The 19,619-nt window shown below is 44.7% G+C and overlaps 1 protein-coding gene across 3 annotated transcripts in view; it reads left to right on the top strand.

Moving 5' to 3' along the window:
- The window catches only part of LOC134210686 (putative uncharacterized protein DDB_G0282133), a 597,983-nt gene extending 581,084 nt beyond the window's left edge, over nt 1-16,899 (top strand). For all 3 annotated transcript variants that reach the window (XM_062686886.1, XM_062686884.1, XM_062686887.1), the window contains 5 exons: nt 5,516-5,660; nt 13,749-13,862; nt 13,957-14,438; nt 14,505-14,677; nt 14,871-16,899. In XM_062686886.1, the coding sequence (XP_062542870.1) occupies nt 5,516-5,660; nt 13,749-13,862; nt 13,957-14,438; nt 14,505-14,677; nt 14,871-16,460 (2,504 nt within the window). In that variant the 3' untranslated portion in view covers nt 16,461-16,899. The remainder of the gene's footprint in view (nt 1-5,515; nt 5,661-13,748; nt 13,863-13,956; nt 14,439-14,504; nt 14,678-14,870) is intronic.
- The last annotated feature ends 2,720 nt before the right edge of the window (nt 16,900-19,619 follow it).

Below are 19,619 nucleotides of genomic sequence, written 5' to 3'. Positions count from 1 at the left end.
TGTTGAATAAGTGGAGAATAAATAATTATCATCATTATTTTTCATCATATAAAATGCTTTCCACAAAATCATCACAATCCGAGTTATTCTTCAGCGCTCAGAAGATTTCCATCTAGCATGCATTCGACCCTGCTGCGACAGAAAGAGCATGACTGTCAACTACGAAACGAAATGAAAACAGAGAGAATTTTCTCTCTGGCAAAGAGAGCGTGACGCTTGTCAGTTTTGTTTTGTTGAATTTCTCCCTGCATCCCAGTTAGAACGAATGCTCTCTCGTAATAATTGTTCGTAATAAATTCTTTATGACTCTTTTTAGCGGGTATCTTTTGACAGCGCAAAATGTATGGAATATTACGTAAATAATGACATCATAAAGCGTATTTACCCTGAAACGCCAATTATTATGTCATTAATGGCGTAATCTGAATAGGCTATAACATATTAACCCCATTACCGTTAAATTATCGAGTTAACTTACGTTAAATTATCGAATTTCGATAATAATTGAGTTGATTCATCTTTATCGCAGCAAGCGATTACGTTGAATACAATTAACTTTATCGGCGATAACGATAAAGTAACGATTAACATTAAGATTAGGAAGCGATCTGTTCAAGATTAGGAAGAGCTGCAGCTCTTGGCAGAAGTATCAATTAGAGCCTGTCATGGGTTGGAGGATACTCTAGTATTGTGTTTTCTTTGTAAGGGAGTTCCCATATATCCAATAGGTTATGGGCTCGGTACGATTCTCCTGCGCATCTTCCATCTTTCGTCACTAGGGTATTGAATTCCAGCAACTGTCTAAACCCAATGCATATTCAAAACAATGCAAACAGCTAAGCCAACTTCAACCGCCAGCGAACCCTTCGTCTCGGACTCGGCGATCATATATTCCAAAAGGGTACTCTACCTTCCGAGAAAAACGTGAATATTATTTGATTCTTGAAGTCGTTTTTTTTTTTCGAAAGAATCGATTCAAATTAGAATTGAATTGAGCTTCAATTTGAAATCTGTATTATCTGGGCTTTTAAAATATGAACTTTTCCCCTGAACATTGAATAAAATCGTCTTTAAATCAAAAAATAAGTTTTCTAAGGAAACATCGAAAAATCTCGGGATTTCCCGGGATATTCGAACAAGTCCATCCTGAATCCCGGGACAACGAAAATGGCCGGGAAATGGAAACTCTAGCGCAAACAGATCTTGATATCACCCTTCGGAATTCTATCTACGACGGCATTGAGTTGACTTTAGAAGTTCTCTTTGTCTTGCAGATCGGCAGCATCGGTTGGCGCATAACATTGGATTATAGTAAGGTTTCGGACCCGTGTTCTAAATCTGGCAACGATTATCCTTTCACTTATAAGTTCCCATTTCATAAGCGCAGAGTGTGCCTGAGCGCTTAGTAGGAAGCCAAATCCGCGATGCCGGGGAGCGTGTTCACCTCGTAAACCAGAGTATAGCAGAACTTGTCTTGACAGCGTTCTGTGTTCTCTAAAGTTTGGCCAACGGACTTCACTCAGTCCCAGGATCTCAAGCTTCATGCGGCGTGCCTCGTCGAACAAATTGATGTTTCGGGAATAGAAGGTTGTTGGCCCAAGGTTCCCTATCCACCGGGATGGGGCTGCCATCTTATGTATAGCTTCCGGGAAATAGCATTCCATACTCAGCCGCTGGATGTCAGAACAGACGCTGTTGGAGCCGCACCTCCTTGGTGAACAGACGCTCGATTAGTCGGGTCAAATTTGTTTAAAGTCCCAGCCAACATCAGGACTAGGCTGGTGCGTTTTGAGCGACACACGGTCGCTTTGATAGGGCCTGCTTGGGGACACATGCAGCTTTTTATAGAAGTTCAATAGAATCCACTGTCGAACTCCACCACATCCTAGGCAGACCCCACAGGACGCACCCTCTCACTCTAGTACGCACTCAAGTACGCAACCCTTAGCTGGCGGTCAATTGTCATCGGAAGACCCGTGGAAGCGTGAGTATTGGAACTTGTGAGGACCAGAGCTATGTTAGGCGCTCCTTCCCGGGTGTCAACTCACCATTTCGTAGCCCAATACCCAAATTCTCCTGTAAACCCATCGGAAAATCCACAATAAATTCATTCCAGAATTTATACAAAAACTTCTTCTGAGTTTCAAACCAGGGATGCCTTTGCGATTTTTTTCAAGAAATACTTTATGCATTGCTCATTAAAATCGTGTATGAACTCCTTCGAATATTCCTACGAAAATTCCGACGTGAATTCTTCATGAAAGAGGAATTTCCCGGAGCAGTTCCCTCAAGAGTTTTCTAGAGAAATTTTCTTGAAGGAATTTCCACGGATGTTGTTGTAGGTATTTGTATGAGAATTCTTGAAGAGTTTCAGAATAAGTCTCTGAAGATAAAGCGGGAGGATTTCCGGAATAATTTGCTTATGATATGTCGGAGAAGTTTTCAATAGAATTTCCCAGAAAAGTCCTTAAGGTTTTCTGGACGAATTCTTGAAGAAAGTCTGGAGAAGTTTCCGTGGGAAATCCGGAGGAATTCCTGGAGGAGCTTCCGGAGGAATTCCTGTAGGAACTTCCAGAGGAATTCCTGTAGGAACTTCCAGAGGAATTCCTGGAGAAACTTCCAGAAAGAATTCCTGTAGGAACTTCCAGAGGAATTCCTGTAGGAACTTCCGGAAGGAATTCCTGGAGGAATTTCCGGAAGGAATTCCTGGAGAAACTTCCGGAAGGAATTCCTGGAGGAACTTCCAGAATTTCCATGAGTCGATTGTCCCTTGAATACTGACATATGGAGGTTGAGGTCCCGATATAGGGAGACTGCTCCGTTTTCCATTTCACTGAACATATATTCATCTCAACGCGAAGCAAAGAAATACGGTACTAATTCCGTCGCTTCTTTTTGCTAACATGCGTGCTCACTGCTGAAAAAAATCACAAACATGAGAAATAAATCAAATATCTTTTCCTTGCTTTGTTTTTTATGAGATAAATATCGGAGCTATGAGATGAAGTCCAGGAGCAGTATCCCTATCTAATTTCCAGTAACAAAAAATTTTAAAACAAATAGTGTCATCTATTTGTTTTATGAATTGACTATAACTACAGATTTTTTGATTTGGCGGAGCTTTGTTGGTGACTTCCTACTCACCTTCCTGAGAATATGTTACGATGATCATTTATTACGCAGGATACGATATTAGGAAGACTATGACGAGTGTCATGAATTGACCGATTTTACCAATCCATGAGAATTGGTTACAATCATTTGTTACTAAAAGTAGGAAAATAAAAAATTGAAATCGTGTTCTTCATCTTCTATGGCTTCAATTAAGTGGTTTTTTATGAAATTATCACTTTTACATGTGATACGGAACTTCCGGAGGGCCTTCGGTTGCTACTCACATCCGTGAGAATAGGTCACGACAAGGATTTCTTGCTCAGAGTACGACAAGGAAATCTATTTAAAAAATAGGCTCTTCTTGTATGTGATACATCAATTAACCACTTTAACCAATGCACAACGTGTCACTTTTTTAATGCACAAGGAAGGTTAATAAAATACTGTGTATAAAAATCTTCATTTGACATTTCCAAGAGATAGGGACTGCGGTATTATGAAAAAGCTTGTTTGACAATAATGCACTGAACCCAAATAACAAAATGAAATCTACCCAATTACGCCAATTATGTCTACAATCAGCCTGATTTACTGCAATCGCGATCAACAAGCGATCGTATTTCACAAGTTCACCCTAGATTTCACGTCTGATATGACTCCTTTCCAGCATAATTAACAAATTAATCTCGCCGACAGATTTCTCCCCCTTCACTTGTCGAGTTGGGTACCTACTGACGATATGGTGCCTTTACTAGGCTAATGCCGCGCGCGCTTGGGAGAAAAATCTCCGAGACCTGGCTTCAACACTCTGACTCTGACATGAATTAATTTTCCTCTCAAGATGGCAATTAGCATACACCCGGCCCGGCCGATCATTGGAGCAAGCTTCGCGGAAGTCTGCTTTGGTTTTCTTCGGTTCCTCAAGATTTTTCACAATAGCTCAAGTCTAAGCATCGGCGAACGGTCGATGAAGGGCCATTCCACAGCTGACTCAACGTCGCCGACCTGGTCCCGTATGCATGTTATTCAAATCAAGGTGTTACACAAATCGCAAACCGACAGTGTGTTTATATCTCTGTCCTGAACTGATCTGGTTGCGGGTTTAAAATATATTGACTTTCGAAGTTTCCTCAAGTGCTGCTGTGCTGTGGGCAATTGCTAGCTCTGATGGGGTGGCTACTGATTTGCGTCGCTGCGGAAATTGCCTTCGGGGGGGTTACTCCCGTCGAGGGCTGGATGCGTCACCGCCGCTTTTGATGCCGTCGTCGGGCTCCTTGTCGTTGACTGCTTATTATTTATGGTAATTTTATACTAATGATAACTTAATTTAGCCCCGAACAAAAGAGGCACCACCGCAGTTAGACCACAAACCATAGTCCGCAGATAAGTAGCAGTGCATCATAAGAGATGAAATATGACGGCTGGTTGCCAGCGGAGACAGTGAGCGAGATTACAATGTTGATTCAGGGACAGGTAATGCGCGCGGAAAGGTGTTTTCTAACGAAGAGTGTGTCCAATGGGTTGTTAGGTTGTTGATTGATGGCCAGAAGCCGGAGGCATTGAAAGCCGCTACTGATTATGTATTCATGGTGTTTGGGATAAATTCAATTTGTTTATTAGTTACGTTTTGGTACAAATTCATTATATGTTGGATAAAATTAGACCTGAAGAAATATCAATATTGATTTAGATACTCATTACTGTGTTTCACAATACTAAGCCTACTGATTGATTGCCACTGGGATCTTCACCATAATTTTCAAGATGTATAGGAGCAAGCACAGGCAGCATGTTGTGTGCCATAATTTACAAACTGGGACGGGAACCAAACTAGAACTACAAATAGCAAAACAACTTTCCCATAGCCATAATGCACCTTCTCTGCGATATCGCTTCGTCAAGTCTAATTAATGTATTTATAATGAACAAATATACGTCAACATTTCGCAAAAACCTAGCAAACTCGTTTTCACCTGATGGCGCGAATCTCAGCTGCTAAGCGATTAAGTTGTTAATTCTCCAAAGAATCAATTGAAAAAGAAAGGCGAATAATCACCGTGACAGCACTACATCAGTCAGCTTCATTTAGCACAAGATTCAACAGACCCAGGCATCGTGCTGTGATTCGATTGTGATGCAATATCAATGTGCCTACCAACCTATCAATATGAGTGTACTCTGAGAAGTGCACCATCAGCAGTTCCCTTGGACCGAACTTAGCTGGAAGAGTTTTGAACCCGGTGCCATTTAAACACCATCAGTAATTAATCAGTCTCTCCATCTATCGCTGTCCATTGATTATCTCCGTAGCCAATTAAATCATTGAACGAACGTTTTCTGCCGTTAGTAAGTTTAGCAAGTGTTTAACAATTCTCCGTTCTCTTGCTTCGTCTCGTTTCAGGTGACATTGACGATTGCATCGTGACACCGATAGTGCAGACGCAGTTCACGCCGCTCACCGAGGCGCTCTGCGACGTCATAATGGAGCTTACGACGCAGGGCCAATCGGCCACCATCGAGAACATCCGATCCCGGCTACGGACGAGGTAACCAATAAGGGGTGGGGGGTTCTAATCCCGAACCACGTGGTTTCCGGTTTTTGAACGTTACATACAAATACAAATAGTTTTTGACAAATAGGTACTATACCTAAAGTATAAGTGCAATCATATAATTATTAAACACAAGGACAACATCGAGATTCTTAAAATAATACCGATATTCAGATGTTTCTAATAGAATTCACAGAAAATAGAACTTTAAGAAAGTTGCCGCTAACCGCAAGTCGAGCACATCTGTATATGGACGTCATACACAGCAGTACAGCTCTTCGATGAACCTACGCCGAATGGAGTATCCTTCTCCACTGGACTCGATCCTGGGCCAATCGCTTCCAGTCGCCCTGAACATTGAGCGCCCTCAACTGCAAAAAGCCATCGTGTACGCGGTCTTCCACGAAGCCTGCGGCCTGTTCCGGGTTCTCTACTAAATCTTATCTTCGCTTGACGTTCTTCCGGCATACAAACAACGTGACCAGCCCACCGTAGCCTGCCGTGTTGAATAAGCTTAATAATATCCAGCCCTTTATTTACCTGGTACATGGTACAACTTGTGATTCATGGGACGCCGCCAGATACCGTTCTCCTGTTTATTGCCGAGTATCGTCCGCAGCACCTTACGCTCAAACACTCCGAAAGCTCTACGATCAGCCTTCTTTAACGTCCATGTTTCATGGCCGTATAAAGCCTCCGAATGAATCAGAGTAGTATACAGCGCGAGTTTTGTTTTCGTTTGCAGACTACGGGACTTAAGCTGGTTACGAAGTCCGTAATAAGCCCTATTTGCAGCTGCAATACGCCTTTTCACCTCGCGGGTAACATCATTATCGTACGTCACTAATGTTCCAAGATACACAAATTCTTCTACCACTTCAAATTTTTCACCATTGCCAGCGACCATATACTTTGTTTTGCTGGTATTGATCGTACAAAGGCACAAAAGCCTCTTCCACGGCATGGCGAACAATCCCGATAATATCGATATCGTCCGCAAATCCCAGCAGCATATGCGATTTTGTGATAATGGTACCGCTTCTTTGCACAATCGCTCCCTCGAGCGCTATAGAGCAGAGTGGGGCAAGAGTACGCACTTAGTTTTCAATCGATCATGTAGCCCGTATGAAGGAAGCTTCTGCATATCAAATCAGTGTCGATGATTCATATACTCTTCCTTTATGTTACCCAGTGGAAAAAAATTTGAAATTATTGAGATTCGTTTTAGTAGAACCTTTATTGCAAGACAAGTGAAAAACGCACCGGTGGGGGTAAAAGTGCGCATCGGGTGGGGTAAGAGTACGCATTTATCCAATCATGTGTTTTTAGTATATATTAACACAAATAAGAGTTAATAACATTTAATTGATGTTTAATGATCATATATTAGGAATTGTTTAAAGATTGCGAAACTTTAAAAGGGGAAAAGGTCCTAAAAATGTGCACTTTCATACGAAAAACCATTGCTTTTTATATATACAAAAAACTACAGAGGTAAAAATATATATCAGGTTTCGCGTGGCGTATACAAAGGCATTTTCCTTAAAGACAGTCCACCAATCACGTAACGTAAAATTTGGCTATTTCATCACCCGTCCCCCTATTTACACTATTTGTATGAATCCTCTTAAAATTATATGGATCGTCATACATCTCGCAACCTCTCCCAGCTAAACGTTGCGTAATTTATGAATGTTTCTTTTGATGAAATGAAATTATCATTTAGATGAAATTGTGTTTTCGTACTATGTTTAGGTGTACAATAAGTCCTAGTGCAATTTCATTATTTCGCTTCAGTGCTTTGTTCGCTAAGTCCTTTCTAACACCGAATTACTTCAACTTATCCTAAAAACTTGTGATAATTTTGAATTCTGTCCCTTTTTTCTTAGTTGTAGATCTTTACGCTTTGGAAGAAGTCTTATTTCGGCCGGAGATACGGGTTTGACATCATAACTTGAAAATTCATATGCGTACGCTTGCCCCACCGGTTCCTGCGTACTTTTACCCCACAGTCCCAAAAATTAATCAAGTAATGGTTTTGACTTCTTGGAAAACCAACCGTATTGGTGTTCTGTACCATAAAGTATTCTATACAATAGGTTATCGAAATGGTATAATGTTCACCTGATTGAACGTATATATGGTAATGAAATACTAGTTGACCAAAAAGTTATCTAACTCCATATCTCCCATGTTGTTTATTCAAATCGTTTACAATTACACATGATAATAGTTGGCCAGAATACCTGTCAAACTGATGCAGTGCTGCTAGTTTATCTTTTTTATTACTTCAAAAAATCGAAAACGTACTCTTACCCCACGCGCACTCTTGCCCCACTCTACTCTATTGAACAGTAGATTCGAAAGTGCATCACCCTGCTTTAATCCATCTAAGGTAACAAATAACGTCGATTTTTCATCCGCAACGCTTACAATTGATTTCGATCCGTCCAACGTTATACGAATCAGCCGTATCAGTTTCGACGGAAAACCATGTTCAAGCTTAATTTGCCATAATTCATTCAGTTTCACTGAATCGTATGCCGCCTTGCAATCAATAAACAGATGATGTGTCTGCAAGTTGAACTCCCGGAATTTATCAAAGATTTGTCTCAGGGTAAACATTTGATCTGTCGTTGATCGAAAACCTGCTTGGTATTCGCCGACGAAGGACTCTTCAAGCGGTCTCAATCTGTTGAACAGAATGCGGGATATAATTTTATACGCCGAATTAAAAAGGGTTATTCCTCGGTAATTGGCGCACTCCAGTCTGTGCCCTTTCTTAAAGAGAGGGCAAATGAGGCCGCCAACCAGTTAGCAGGCATTTCCTCGTCTTCCCATATTTTCGACATAATATTCTGCAGAACTTCCTAAAGCTACTCACTGCCATGTTTGAGAAGTTCAGCCGGGAGCTGGTCCTTCCGCGCAGCCTTATTGTTTTTCAGCTCTTTTACAGCTTTTTTAACCTCATCTAGTGTAGGCGACTCCACAGCTTGTCCATCGTCGCTAATATTTATTCTGCTCACCGATGCACCGTCACTTCCACTATTCAACAAAGTCTCGAAGTGTTGCTTCCACCTGGCAGCCACTTCGGTTTTATCTGTCAGCAAATTCCCTTGTTGGTCGTTGCACATGACGGGAGATGGTGCTGTCTTTTTCCGCATGCCATTGACAGACTCATAGAACCTCCGCATATCGTTCTGCTCCATTTTTTCCTGCGCCTCGCTAATCACTTGTTTTTCATATTCTTTCTTCTTCCTGCGGTGGGTTCGTTTTTCGGCTGCTCTTGCTTCCTTGTACCGATCTCTTTTCGATCGGGTACTCGACACCAACATCCAGGTTTCTGGCAACTGTCTGTCACTCTCTGACACTCCACATCGAACCAACCCGTCCTGGGTCGCCTCTGTGTAGTGCCTACCACTTCTCATGCTGTTGTACTCACCGCTCCATGGATCGACTCCCATAGATCGTTGATGTTGTCGCTATCGTTGATTGCACTTATCCGTTCGTCGAGCTTCTGGTGGTACTCAGCCGATACTCCTTCCGCCGACAATCGCTGGATATTGTAACGCATCGGATATTGTGATCTTTTGTTCGATACAGTTGACAACCGTGATCGAATTTTACTGACAACGAGGTAGTGATCAAAGTCTCAATGTTCGGACCTCTGAATTTCCCCACATCAATAACATCCGAGAAATGGAGCCCATCCACCAGAACATGGTCTATCTGGTTGCAAATTTCACCATTTGGGTGTCTCCAGGTGTGCTTTCGGATGTTCTTTCGTGCAAAGTAGGTGCTACTGATGGCCATCCCTCTGGCAGCAGCGAAATTCACTAGTCGTAGGCCGTTGTCATTGGTAGCGTTATCAATACCAGTATTTTAATCCAGCCATTGATATTTGTGGGGAACCAACACAAACGCTGCTTTTGATAACAATAGTGTGCATGCGACGAGTGGTGCCCCATCATTGTCATCGAGATAAGGAGGAAACGAAAAACGGAAGAAACATTGGAATGGGTACTAGATCAAAAAACCTCGTTGCTTTGAAGAACTGCATCAAAACAAAAATGTCATCTCTTTTTTTACGTAAACTACGTCTAAGGGCAAGGCTCGGATACAGGGTGTAAAATGGAAATTTCCCAATTCGAAACCAAAACGCTAATAGCGTCTTTATCTTTCAATGAATTTTCGAGATTTTCTTATCAATCGCTTCGGAAACTTTCCAGCAATTTGCCAAATCCATCGATACTATTGATTATCAAGAAGACGATGTGCGCAGCGAGCAAGGCGGATCGATTACGTGAAAGACGATTAGCGGACCCTCCGCAGACTGGGTGTCCTGCTTAGTTTCGGTTGGTCAACAACTAAGAAGCTTTGGCCAAATTCAATGTTAATTTTTTAGAACATCGATATCAGAAATCCAAGACAGTTAGGATACTCTAGACCATTGGAGGCAGCAGGGATTATGACCAAAGGGTTAACGACCCCTCCCCATGGCCTCTGCGAATTAGGGGGCCTGTCTAGAACGTGGTGGGGCTTGGCAGCGGGCTCTGTTAAACTTCTACAAAAAGCTGCATGTGTCCGCAAGCAGGCCATATCAAAGCGACCGTGTGCCGCCCAAGGAGTGCCAAATGGCACATCAGGATCAATGCCAGCGAGATCCTGATTATGGCATTGATTCTGACCGTGTGGCTGGAAATCTGACATTCTACTTACTTAGTAGAGCCGGGTGGCACTGACTCGAAACGGCGAGTTGGATAATGGCTAGGCTGTCTTCCGTCCCCCAAAACCGTGGTGGGCCTTGTAACACGCTGTCCTATCCTGCCACCAAGCTTTGCCTGCTGGTTGGGAGTAGGCTCAGATGCCCTTTCCTGACTTGCGCTGATTTGGCTCTGAATGGAGCGAGGGAAGTTGAAGCTCGGCTGGTCAGTATGCCCAGTGAGCAAACTCCTGCCACCTTCAGTGGACAGATGCTATCGGTGCTTAGAGTTGGGGCACAAGTCCTACACCTGTAAGGGCCCAGACCGTAGCAACCTGTGACGTCGTTGTGGTGAAGAAGGGCACAAGGCGCAGGAATGCGATAAGGCACCAAAGTGCCTCATCTGCGCCAGCAAAAAGCAAGCCTGTAACCACGTTATGGGTGGATCTTCGTGTCTCATCGGAGACAAATAAGAAGAAGCCGTGCAAGTAACACAGCTGAATCTTAACCACTGTGCAACTGCCCAGCAGCTGCTGTGGCAGTCGGTCTCGGAGTCGAGGACCGATGTCACCCTCCTGTCCGACCCGTACAACGTCCCTGTCGATAACGGAAATTGGGTGCCGGTCGGGTCTAGGATAGCGGCGCGGTACCCGATCCAAGAGGTGGTACACTCCTCTGCTGAGGGTATCGCGATAGCCAAGATCAATGGTGTGTTCTATTGCAGCTGCTATGCCCCACCAAGGTGGCCATTAGAACAGTTCAACCAGATGATCGATAGGCTATAGCAGGAGATTTTAATGCTTGGGCAGTGGAGTGGGGCAGCCGCTGCACCAATCGAAGGGGTCAAGCGTTACTAGAGGCGCTAGCGAAGCTCGACGCATTGCAAGTCAATGATACTTCCGCTAACACGTTCAGGAGGAACGGGATGGAGTCATGGATTGACGTAACGTTTGTCAGTCCTGGTTTGACACCAGGCTTGGACTGGATGGTGAACGAGGGTGACACCCAAAGCAATTCGCTTTAAGATGGAGTGCAAAATCCGAGATACGAAGATACCTGTCAGGTCTGTTGGTGGAGAACCAATCAATTCGACAGCGAAGTTTTCATCGCGGCTCTGGAACTGGAAACCAACACTGAAGGTCTAAGCGGGGATGCGTTGGTAGTTGTCCTATCACGCGCGTGCGACGCCACAATGTCCAGGCAAGCCCTGCCGAGAAATGGCAGACACCCGGTATACTGGTGGAGTCCCGAGATTACGACCCTTCGATCAACCTGCCTCAAGACTAGACGAAGCATGCAATGTGCCCGCACCGAGGATGAAAGAGCGGACCGCCGTAAAGTGTTGAGCTACGAAACTGGCCTTTAACAAGGCCATCAAGAGCAGTAAGAGAGCGTGTTTCGACAATCTATGCAAAGGAGTCAACGCGAATCCTTGAGATGACGCCTACAGGATAGTAATGGCAAAGACCAAAGGGAGCTCTTCATCCCCCGAACGGTCACGGAATAAGTTGGCGAGGATTATCGAAGTACTCTTCCCGTCCCGAGCCACAAGTCCCTGGCCTCCTGCACCGCAAGGCCCAATTGTAGCTCCGGTGACGAACGAAGAGTTACTCGCGGTGGCCAAATCCCTGGTAACGAGCAAAGCTCCAGGGCCTGATGGAGTTCCGAACAGCGCTCTCAAGGCAGCAATCATAGCGTACCCGAACATGTTCAGGCCAGCTATGCAGAGATGCCTTGATGAGTGTAGATTCCCCGAAAGATGGAAAAGGCAGAAATCGGTGTTGTTGCCGAAGGCCGGGAAGCCGCCGGGCGACCCATCGGCGCATAGACCTATCTGTCTTATATACACGACGGGCAAGTTGCTAGAGGGGATCATTCTCAATAGGCTCACCCCATACTCAGAGGGTACGAAATACCTGTCAAATAATCAGTTCGTTTTTCGCAAGGGTAAGTCCACATTGGACGCTATTAAGTCGGTGGTAATGACCGTCGAGATAGCGATCCAACAGAAAAGGCGAGGTATTCGATACTGTGCGGCAGTGACACTTGATGTGAAGAACGCATTCAACAGCGCAAACTGGGATGCCATCGCGCTCTCGTTACACCGGCTTAGCCTGCCGGTGGGCCTGTACCGGATTTTGGAAAGCTATTTCCAGAACCGTGTACTATGATACGAGACCGTTCCTATTACCGCAGGTGTTCCGCAAGGTTCAATACTGGACCCGGTATTATGGAACCTTATGTATGACGGGGTTCTGCAGCTTAAGTTTCCTCCTGGTGTTAAGATCGTGGCAGATGACGTAACCTTGGAGGTCTACGGGGAGTCAATTTTCGACTGACCGCAGCACACGCGATCAACACGGTGGAGGATTGGATGAGCGTTAGAGGCCTTGAACTCGCTCCACATAAGACGGAGGTGTTTATCGTCAACAACCGCAAGTCGGTTCAACATACAGTGATTCACGTTGGTGAAGCGCGATCGCATCAAAGCGGAGTTTGAAGCTCCTTGGGGTCGTAATAGACGACAAGCTGACCTTCGCCAAACATGTCGAATATGCGTGCACGAGGGCTTCGACTGCTGTTGCGGCATTATCGATTATGATGTCAAACATTTCCAAGGTGTGTGCCAGTAGACGTAGGCTACTGGCAGGCTTTACCGTATCTATTCTTAAGTACGGCGGCCCGTCCCGGGTGGAAACTCTGGGTAACCAGACACCTGCGGAATCTAGAGAGCACGTACTACTCGATTTGTCTCAGAGTGATATCTGCCTATCGCACGATATCACACGATGCAGCCTGCGAGCATGATACTAGTGGGGCTGACCATCCGGGAAGACGAGAAGTGTTTCGAGCTACGTGGCACCAGAGAAGCCTGCGAACGCATCAGAGTGATTTCGGTTGCCAGATGGCAGCACGAGTGGGATAACTCTTCTAAAGGTAGGTGGACCTACCGGCTGATACCTAACAAATCGAGCTGAGTGGGGAGACCCCATGGGGGAGTTCACAATTTCAGGTGTCTGTTTGCAGATTTGCCTTCATCCCTCTAAAAAAAAGACCATCGTTTCATCCACAACCATACATGTTCAATATTTTTCCAGAATAGAACAGTAAATTTTTAACAACTTTGCCGAAGAAAGCTCCGCTCATCTCTTACAACCGAATTTTAACAGTGATTTTATTCTTGGGTCATATATGACCCATCCGTATTGAATCGATTATATCTGGTGCACTCGATGGTGGTACTGTTTATGACCTTCATCAGCTTGAAGCAATAGAAGGTCGTTCTACTGTGCACTCCGTATTATGGGGAAACCAAATTGTACCCTAGGTTCAACTTTTCAGTTTTATTAATATAGACTCTACGATATTCCCATCCACAGATTCACGCACATGCAGCAGCCTTCAGTGGAGGTGATTTACGATACGCTTGTGCAGCTGATGCAAGAGATCAAAATCTATCAAACGTCCAAGGGGTATTTTATCGTCACACCAGAGTAAGCTATCGAATCTTAATCTTATTGTTCAGTTATCCATCTTCCCAACAATCAGCGCTGATGCAAATTGTATAAATATTTGTTTACCCCCCAGGAAACGACGAAGTAAATCGAAACAGAATGATTATAGTTTCGCAAGCGACGAATCGACCCCACCCCAGAAGGAGTCCAAGACCATGCTGATGAGCAGCCATGAGGCCCTGCGCAGTCTGTATGGCGAGATTTCCACCGAGCGGGACGGTGACCAGACGCATCAGTGCATCCAAACCAATCTGGCCGACGTGATCTGTGGTGGTAATCCGAACGATAAGATCCTGTACCCGCGAACCAACGGCAGTGGTAGTAAGAACCGTAGCTCTTCCCTCGCCGGAAGCCATAAAACCCTGGAGCGGCGTCACAGTCTGCGAATATTTGGCTCTTCGAAGCGACTTCAGCGATCCGCTTCCACGAGAAGTCTATCCAAGAACTACGCACAGACGATCGCCAAGGACAGTGCACCGGGGTCGTCGGCAACCATGGCGGCAACTGGTGCGGCCAATAGTTCGAGTTCGGAAAATCAGTCCAATTGTGATACAAGTAAGATATTTCGTTGGATATCAGGAGAAGTTTATTGGTGCTCAGCCATGCTTTCTTTATTCGCAGAAAAACAAGCGTCTTCCCAGTCTCTGTTGTCGAGAATCTTCAGGCGAAGTACTCGATCGAAGAGCAAATCCAAACAGGTTGAGACCTACTCGGCGCAGTTCCCGCCACCGGAGTGGTTTAACTCGAAAACGACGCATCTGCACAGCGTTGGGACGCAGACTACTGACTACGTGGTGAGCGTTGTTTTTAATTCTATGATTCAATGTTATCAAAAAACAACACAAAAATATAAACCAGCCGGACCTAGAAACGAAAAATTAAACTGATCACGTAGATTACATCCACGACAGTCCTACAAATTGCTTTTTCAAGCGTTTAGATTTATTTAAATTCTAACTCAAGACCACTTTTTTGGTTTTATTGCAGGATATTCCCATAAAATCCCGTCTAATGAACTCGACCTTTTACGATAGCTCTGATGTGAGCCAACGATCACTGTCCCTGCCCAGACGACGCCATCACCGGAGGAATCTGTCTAGTGAGTCAACTTTTTTCATATCGTCCCGTGACTGCTCGCCGGTTCGCCGGGGCAAGTCACCCTCCTACTACTGCGGCAGTTTACCGCGATCGATCCACTCGACGCCAGCCAGTTCGGGCTACTACAAGGTATCTCGCAGCAAACAGCTTTCATCGGCGGACAAGCTGCACAGCAACAGCCAGAACAAGATCGAACACAAAACTAGTCGAGTCGGTAGTGGTCCGTCCAGTATCGACAGTGGTAAAATGACCTACATAACCTCGGGTCCGTCCAGCTATGATAGTGAGAAGCTGTCATCCACCCGTACCAGTACCCACTCGAGCTTGGAATCTCATGTTTCAGCCGCAACGGTTACCACTACCATACAACAAACGACCACTGCTAGCTATTTCATATCCAACGATACGAAACCATCGTATACTACCCCGAACGAATCAAAAGATCAACCGCCCTCGGCAGTTACCACCACTACGGCCAGCGCTTCAAAATCGAACAATAGCAATCACTACAGAGGGTTCGAAACGACCTTCGGGTATAACAACCAAGCCATCAACACCAGCACCAACCACCATAGCAATAGCACCAGCACGAACAATAGCAATTTAGTTAAGAATTCACTGAACGCACTATGCAATGAGGCCATTACGAATAACGGCATTTTAAAACTGGACACTGACGCCCCAAACGGACCCAACGAACAACTAACAACTCTCAACGAAACGCTTTTGGGCTTTAAACTCCACACGGAAAGTCCAGCTGACCTACACGAAATGAATCGATACAACAAAAACATCAACAAACAGGAAAACATGCCCATGAACAATAGCAAAACGTTGCCATCGACGCCTCCAGTACAACCGGCTAATTTTTTCTACAAAAATGTTCTCAAAAACATCCAGCACGACGCTAAAAACATTTGCGGAGACTTGGCCACAGACAAGGACCTAACAGGTTCTCTCCTAGCCGGAAACGATCTCCAGTCGAATCTCCGACGGTCGAACTCCGAAATCAAGAAGCTCAACTCCAACCTCGACCTCAAAAATCAAACTTCTACCCCGGAGAAGATCAGCGGGCTGATCATGATGAAGAAGAGCCTTTCCGTATCCAGCGAGCCTAACCTGACCAATCAGACGCAAGAAACCACAACCACCAACAAGGTCACCATCCTGGTCAAGGACTCCGACAAAACGAACAACGCCGACCGGAGGTTCTCCTTCCAGAGCAAGGACGACCCGATGATCGAGGAAATGTACGACTTCCCGAGTTTGACCGATTTGAGCTTTAATTTCACTTCGCTGGCGGCGCAGAAGATCCTGCAGGGCGATGCCAGTCTCAACAGCATCGATACGCTAGTCGAGCTGAACATCAACCAGGAGAAGCAGCAAACGATCATGAAGCTGAAGCACGACGCTTGCATGATGGCTCAGGAGGCCGCGCAGGACGCCGTGAAGATCGTGACCGACTTCGGAATGGTGTAGTGGGGGGAGGACGCACCGGAACGAACAATTCGGACGAATATTGTATATTTAAACCCAAGTATAAGTGCCAATACCTTAATGGAAAATGAACGTATATCTATGTAACTGTAGCTAAATCAGCTAAGTATAATATGGTATTATTGTAGTTAAATGCTGTTAGTTATTTGTATTATATAATCCGATCGCAACGAAACAACAAAATACTTACAAACAGGAAATTTTGAACGATTTTAATGCAAAGTTTTAAGGAGAAAAGTGATGTATACTAAACTGTGGTAATATCTACATAACGCAAGTACTGAACACACCCAATACGATACACATGGCACCCATTTATGTAAACAAAACACATATGACCGTACTATCAGACTTTACCGTTCTGTACAGGAAGAAAAAACATGTTTTATGCGCAATAAAGATCAAATTAAACCTTAGCAAATGTTTTATTGTTCTATAGTGTACTTCACAAATGTACGATTAGCAGACTTTGTTTGGGAGGATTCATCACCGTGAGATTATTGTTTGAATTTTTCGTTGGCTTTTATCGGTGAATACATACTAGACTGGCCCAGGATATGAAAAGTCGTCCGATTCTACGGGGCACCCCCCAGGATTTTACCTTTGGGTAAGAAAATCATTCTCTGAAAATTTCAGCCAGATCGGTTACTGCATAAGCTGGCGCAATTGATTTGAAGTTAATATGGGGGTTTCAGCCGAAATATATGGGAAAATACACCTCTGTTACTATTTCGTACAGGAAATTGGACGGAAAACCCCGATTGACCCCAGATTTGCAGGAAATGAAGTTAACATGCCAATGAACAATTCTACATAAAATTCTACTATGATTAAATAAACTTGAAATTAGTTTTTAGCTGATTTATTTGGAGTTTGGTTGAGCACTTTGAAATTCATTAATTGCCTTGGAAACAAGCGCATGTAATCGAAGGAAGCTGCGATATGTGTTGTGGCGCGCGTGCAGTTACTTATGTTTCGGTGCGCGCGAAATCACGCATCGCAGGCACCTTTGATTGCATGCGTATGTTTTCATGGCAATTAATGAATTTCAAAGTGCTCAACCCAACTCCAAATAAATCAGCCAAAAACTGTTTTAAAGTTTATTTAGTAATAGTAGAATTTTATGTCGAATTGTTCATGGGCATGTTAACTTCATTTCCTGCAAATCTGGGCTCAATCGGTCTATTCCATGCAATTTCCTGTACGAAATAGTAACAGAGGTGTATTTTCCCATATATTTCGGCTGAAACCCCCATATTAACTTCAAATCAATTGCGCCAGCTTATGCAATAACCGATCAGGCTGAAATTTTCAGAGAATGATTTTCTTACCTAAAGGCAAAATCCTGGAGGGTGCCCCGTAGAATTCGACCACTTTTTTTTCTCCCCATACTAGGCTGGGCCACTCTAATACATACGCACTAAGCTCAAAGTATGTAGAAGGACGATTAGCAGACTTGTACTGCATTGCACGCGTGAAAACTTTAGCTCAGTACTTTCGAACTGCAAAAACGCTAACAAAACAAAATTTAGTTATTTAGTTTACCTACATCTAAACAGATAACACTGAATTACAATTTGACGCCACAATACACGGTTCGAGGCCACATCTCAGCCGTTGTCAAGGATCCAAGGTAGACGAATTCATCAACCATCTCGATGGTATCTCCGTCTATGTGTCCCAGGCGGGTCATGTGCCTATCACACTCGGTTCCGCCCACAAGCATGTACTTTGTCTTCGACACATTCAAAACCAGTACAACTTTTGTTGTTTCACTTTTCAGGCGGGTGCACAGTTCTGCCATCTTTGCAAATGTTCGGCCGACAAAGCCCATGTCATCCGCGAAACAAATAAATTGACTGGATCTGTTGAAAATCGTACCCCAGCTGTTACACCTGGCTCTCCGCATGACACCTTCTAGCGCAATGTTGAACAACAGGCACGAAAGTCCATCACCTTGTCTTATTCCCTGGCGCGATTCGAAAGAACTGGAGTGTTCGCCCGAAATCTTAACCCAGTTTTGTACACCATCCACCGTTGCTTTGATCAGTCTAGTAAGCTTCCCAGGGAAGCTGTTCTTGTCCATAATTTTCCATAGATCTATACTGTCGTATTCCGCCTTGAAATCAATGACAGGTGGTGCGTTGGGACCTGGTATTCACGGCGTTTTTGGAGGATTTGCCGTACAGTAAAGATCTGGTCCGTTGTCGAGCAGCCGTCAACGAAGCCGGCTTGATAACTTCTCACGAACTCATTCACTAATGGTGACAGACGACGGAAGATGATCTGAGATAACACTTTTTGTAGGCGGCATTAAGGATGGTGATCGCTTGAAAGTTCTCACACTCCAGCTTGTAAATGGGGCATTTAACCCCTTCCTTCCACTCATCCGGTAGCTGTTCAGTTTCCCTGATTCTGACTATCAGTTTGTGCAGGCAAGTGACCAGCTTTTCCGGGTTCATCTTGATGACCTCAGCTCCGATACCATCCTTACCAGCTGCTTTATTGGTCTTCAGCTGTTGGATGGCATCATAAACTTCCCTCAAGGTGGGGGCTGGTTGGCTTCCATCGTCCGCTGAACTGACGTAGTCATCTCCTTCGCTGCTTTGACTTTCACTGCCTGTACTCTCAACGCCATTCAAATGTTCCTCGTAGTGCTGCTTCCACCTTTCGATCACCACACGTTCGTCCGTCAAAGTGCTCCCATCCTTATTCCTGCAAATTTCGACTCGCGGCACGAAGCCTTTGCGGGATGCGTTGGTAGAACTTGCGTGTTTCTTGAGAATGGCACAGCTGTACCATCTCCTCGCACTCCGCTTCCTCCAGGCAGCGTTTCTCTCCTGAAAAAGGCGAGTCTGCTGTCTCCGCTTCCGTCTATAACGTTCCACGTTCTGGCGGGTACCTTGCCTCAGCGCGACCACTTGTTTGACAGGAAACATGCAATATGAGTGTATATCGATCGGGCTTGATGAGTAGAACTTGAAAATTGATGCCCGACGTCATTTTCAAATCCAAGATGGCGGACCGAAATTCAAGACGCCGTTTTGAAATCCAAGATGGCAGGCCGAAAGTCAAGATGGCGGCCATATGGATCACTTCCCAGACAACCACACATCGCATAAGAATGCACGATCAAAATCG

Source organism: Armigeres subalbatus, chromosome 2, assembly GCF_024139115.2.
Source record: "Armigeres subalbatus isolate Guangzhou_Male chromosome 2, GZ_Asu_2, whole genome shotgun sequence".
Taxonomy (NCBI): domain Eukaryota; kingdom Metazoa; phylum Arthropoda; class Insecta; order Diptera; family Culicidae; genus Armigeres; species Armigeres subalbatus.
The sequence above is the reverse complement of the archived record's forward strand: the minus strand, read 5'-3'. Positions and strand labels throughout refer to the sequence as shown.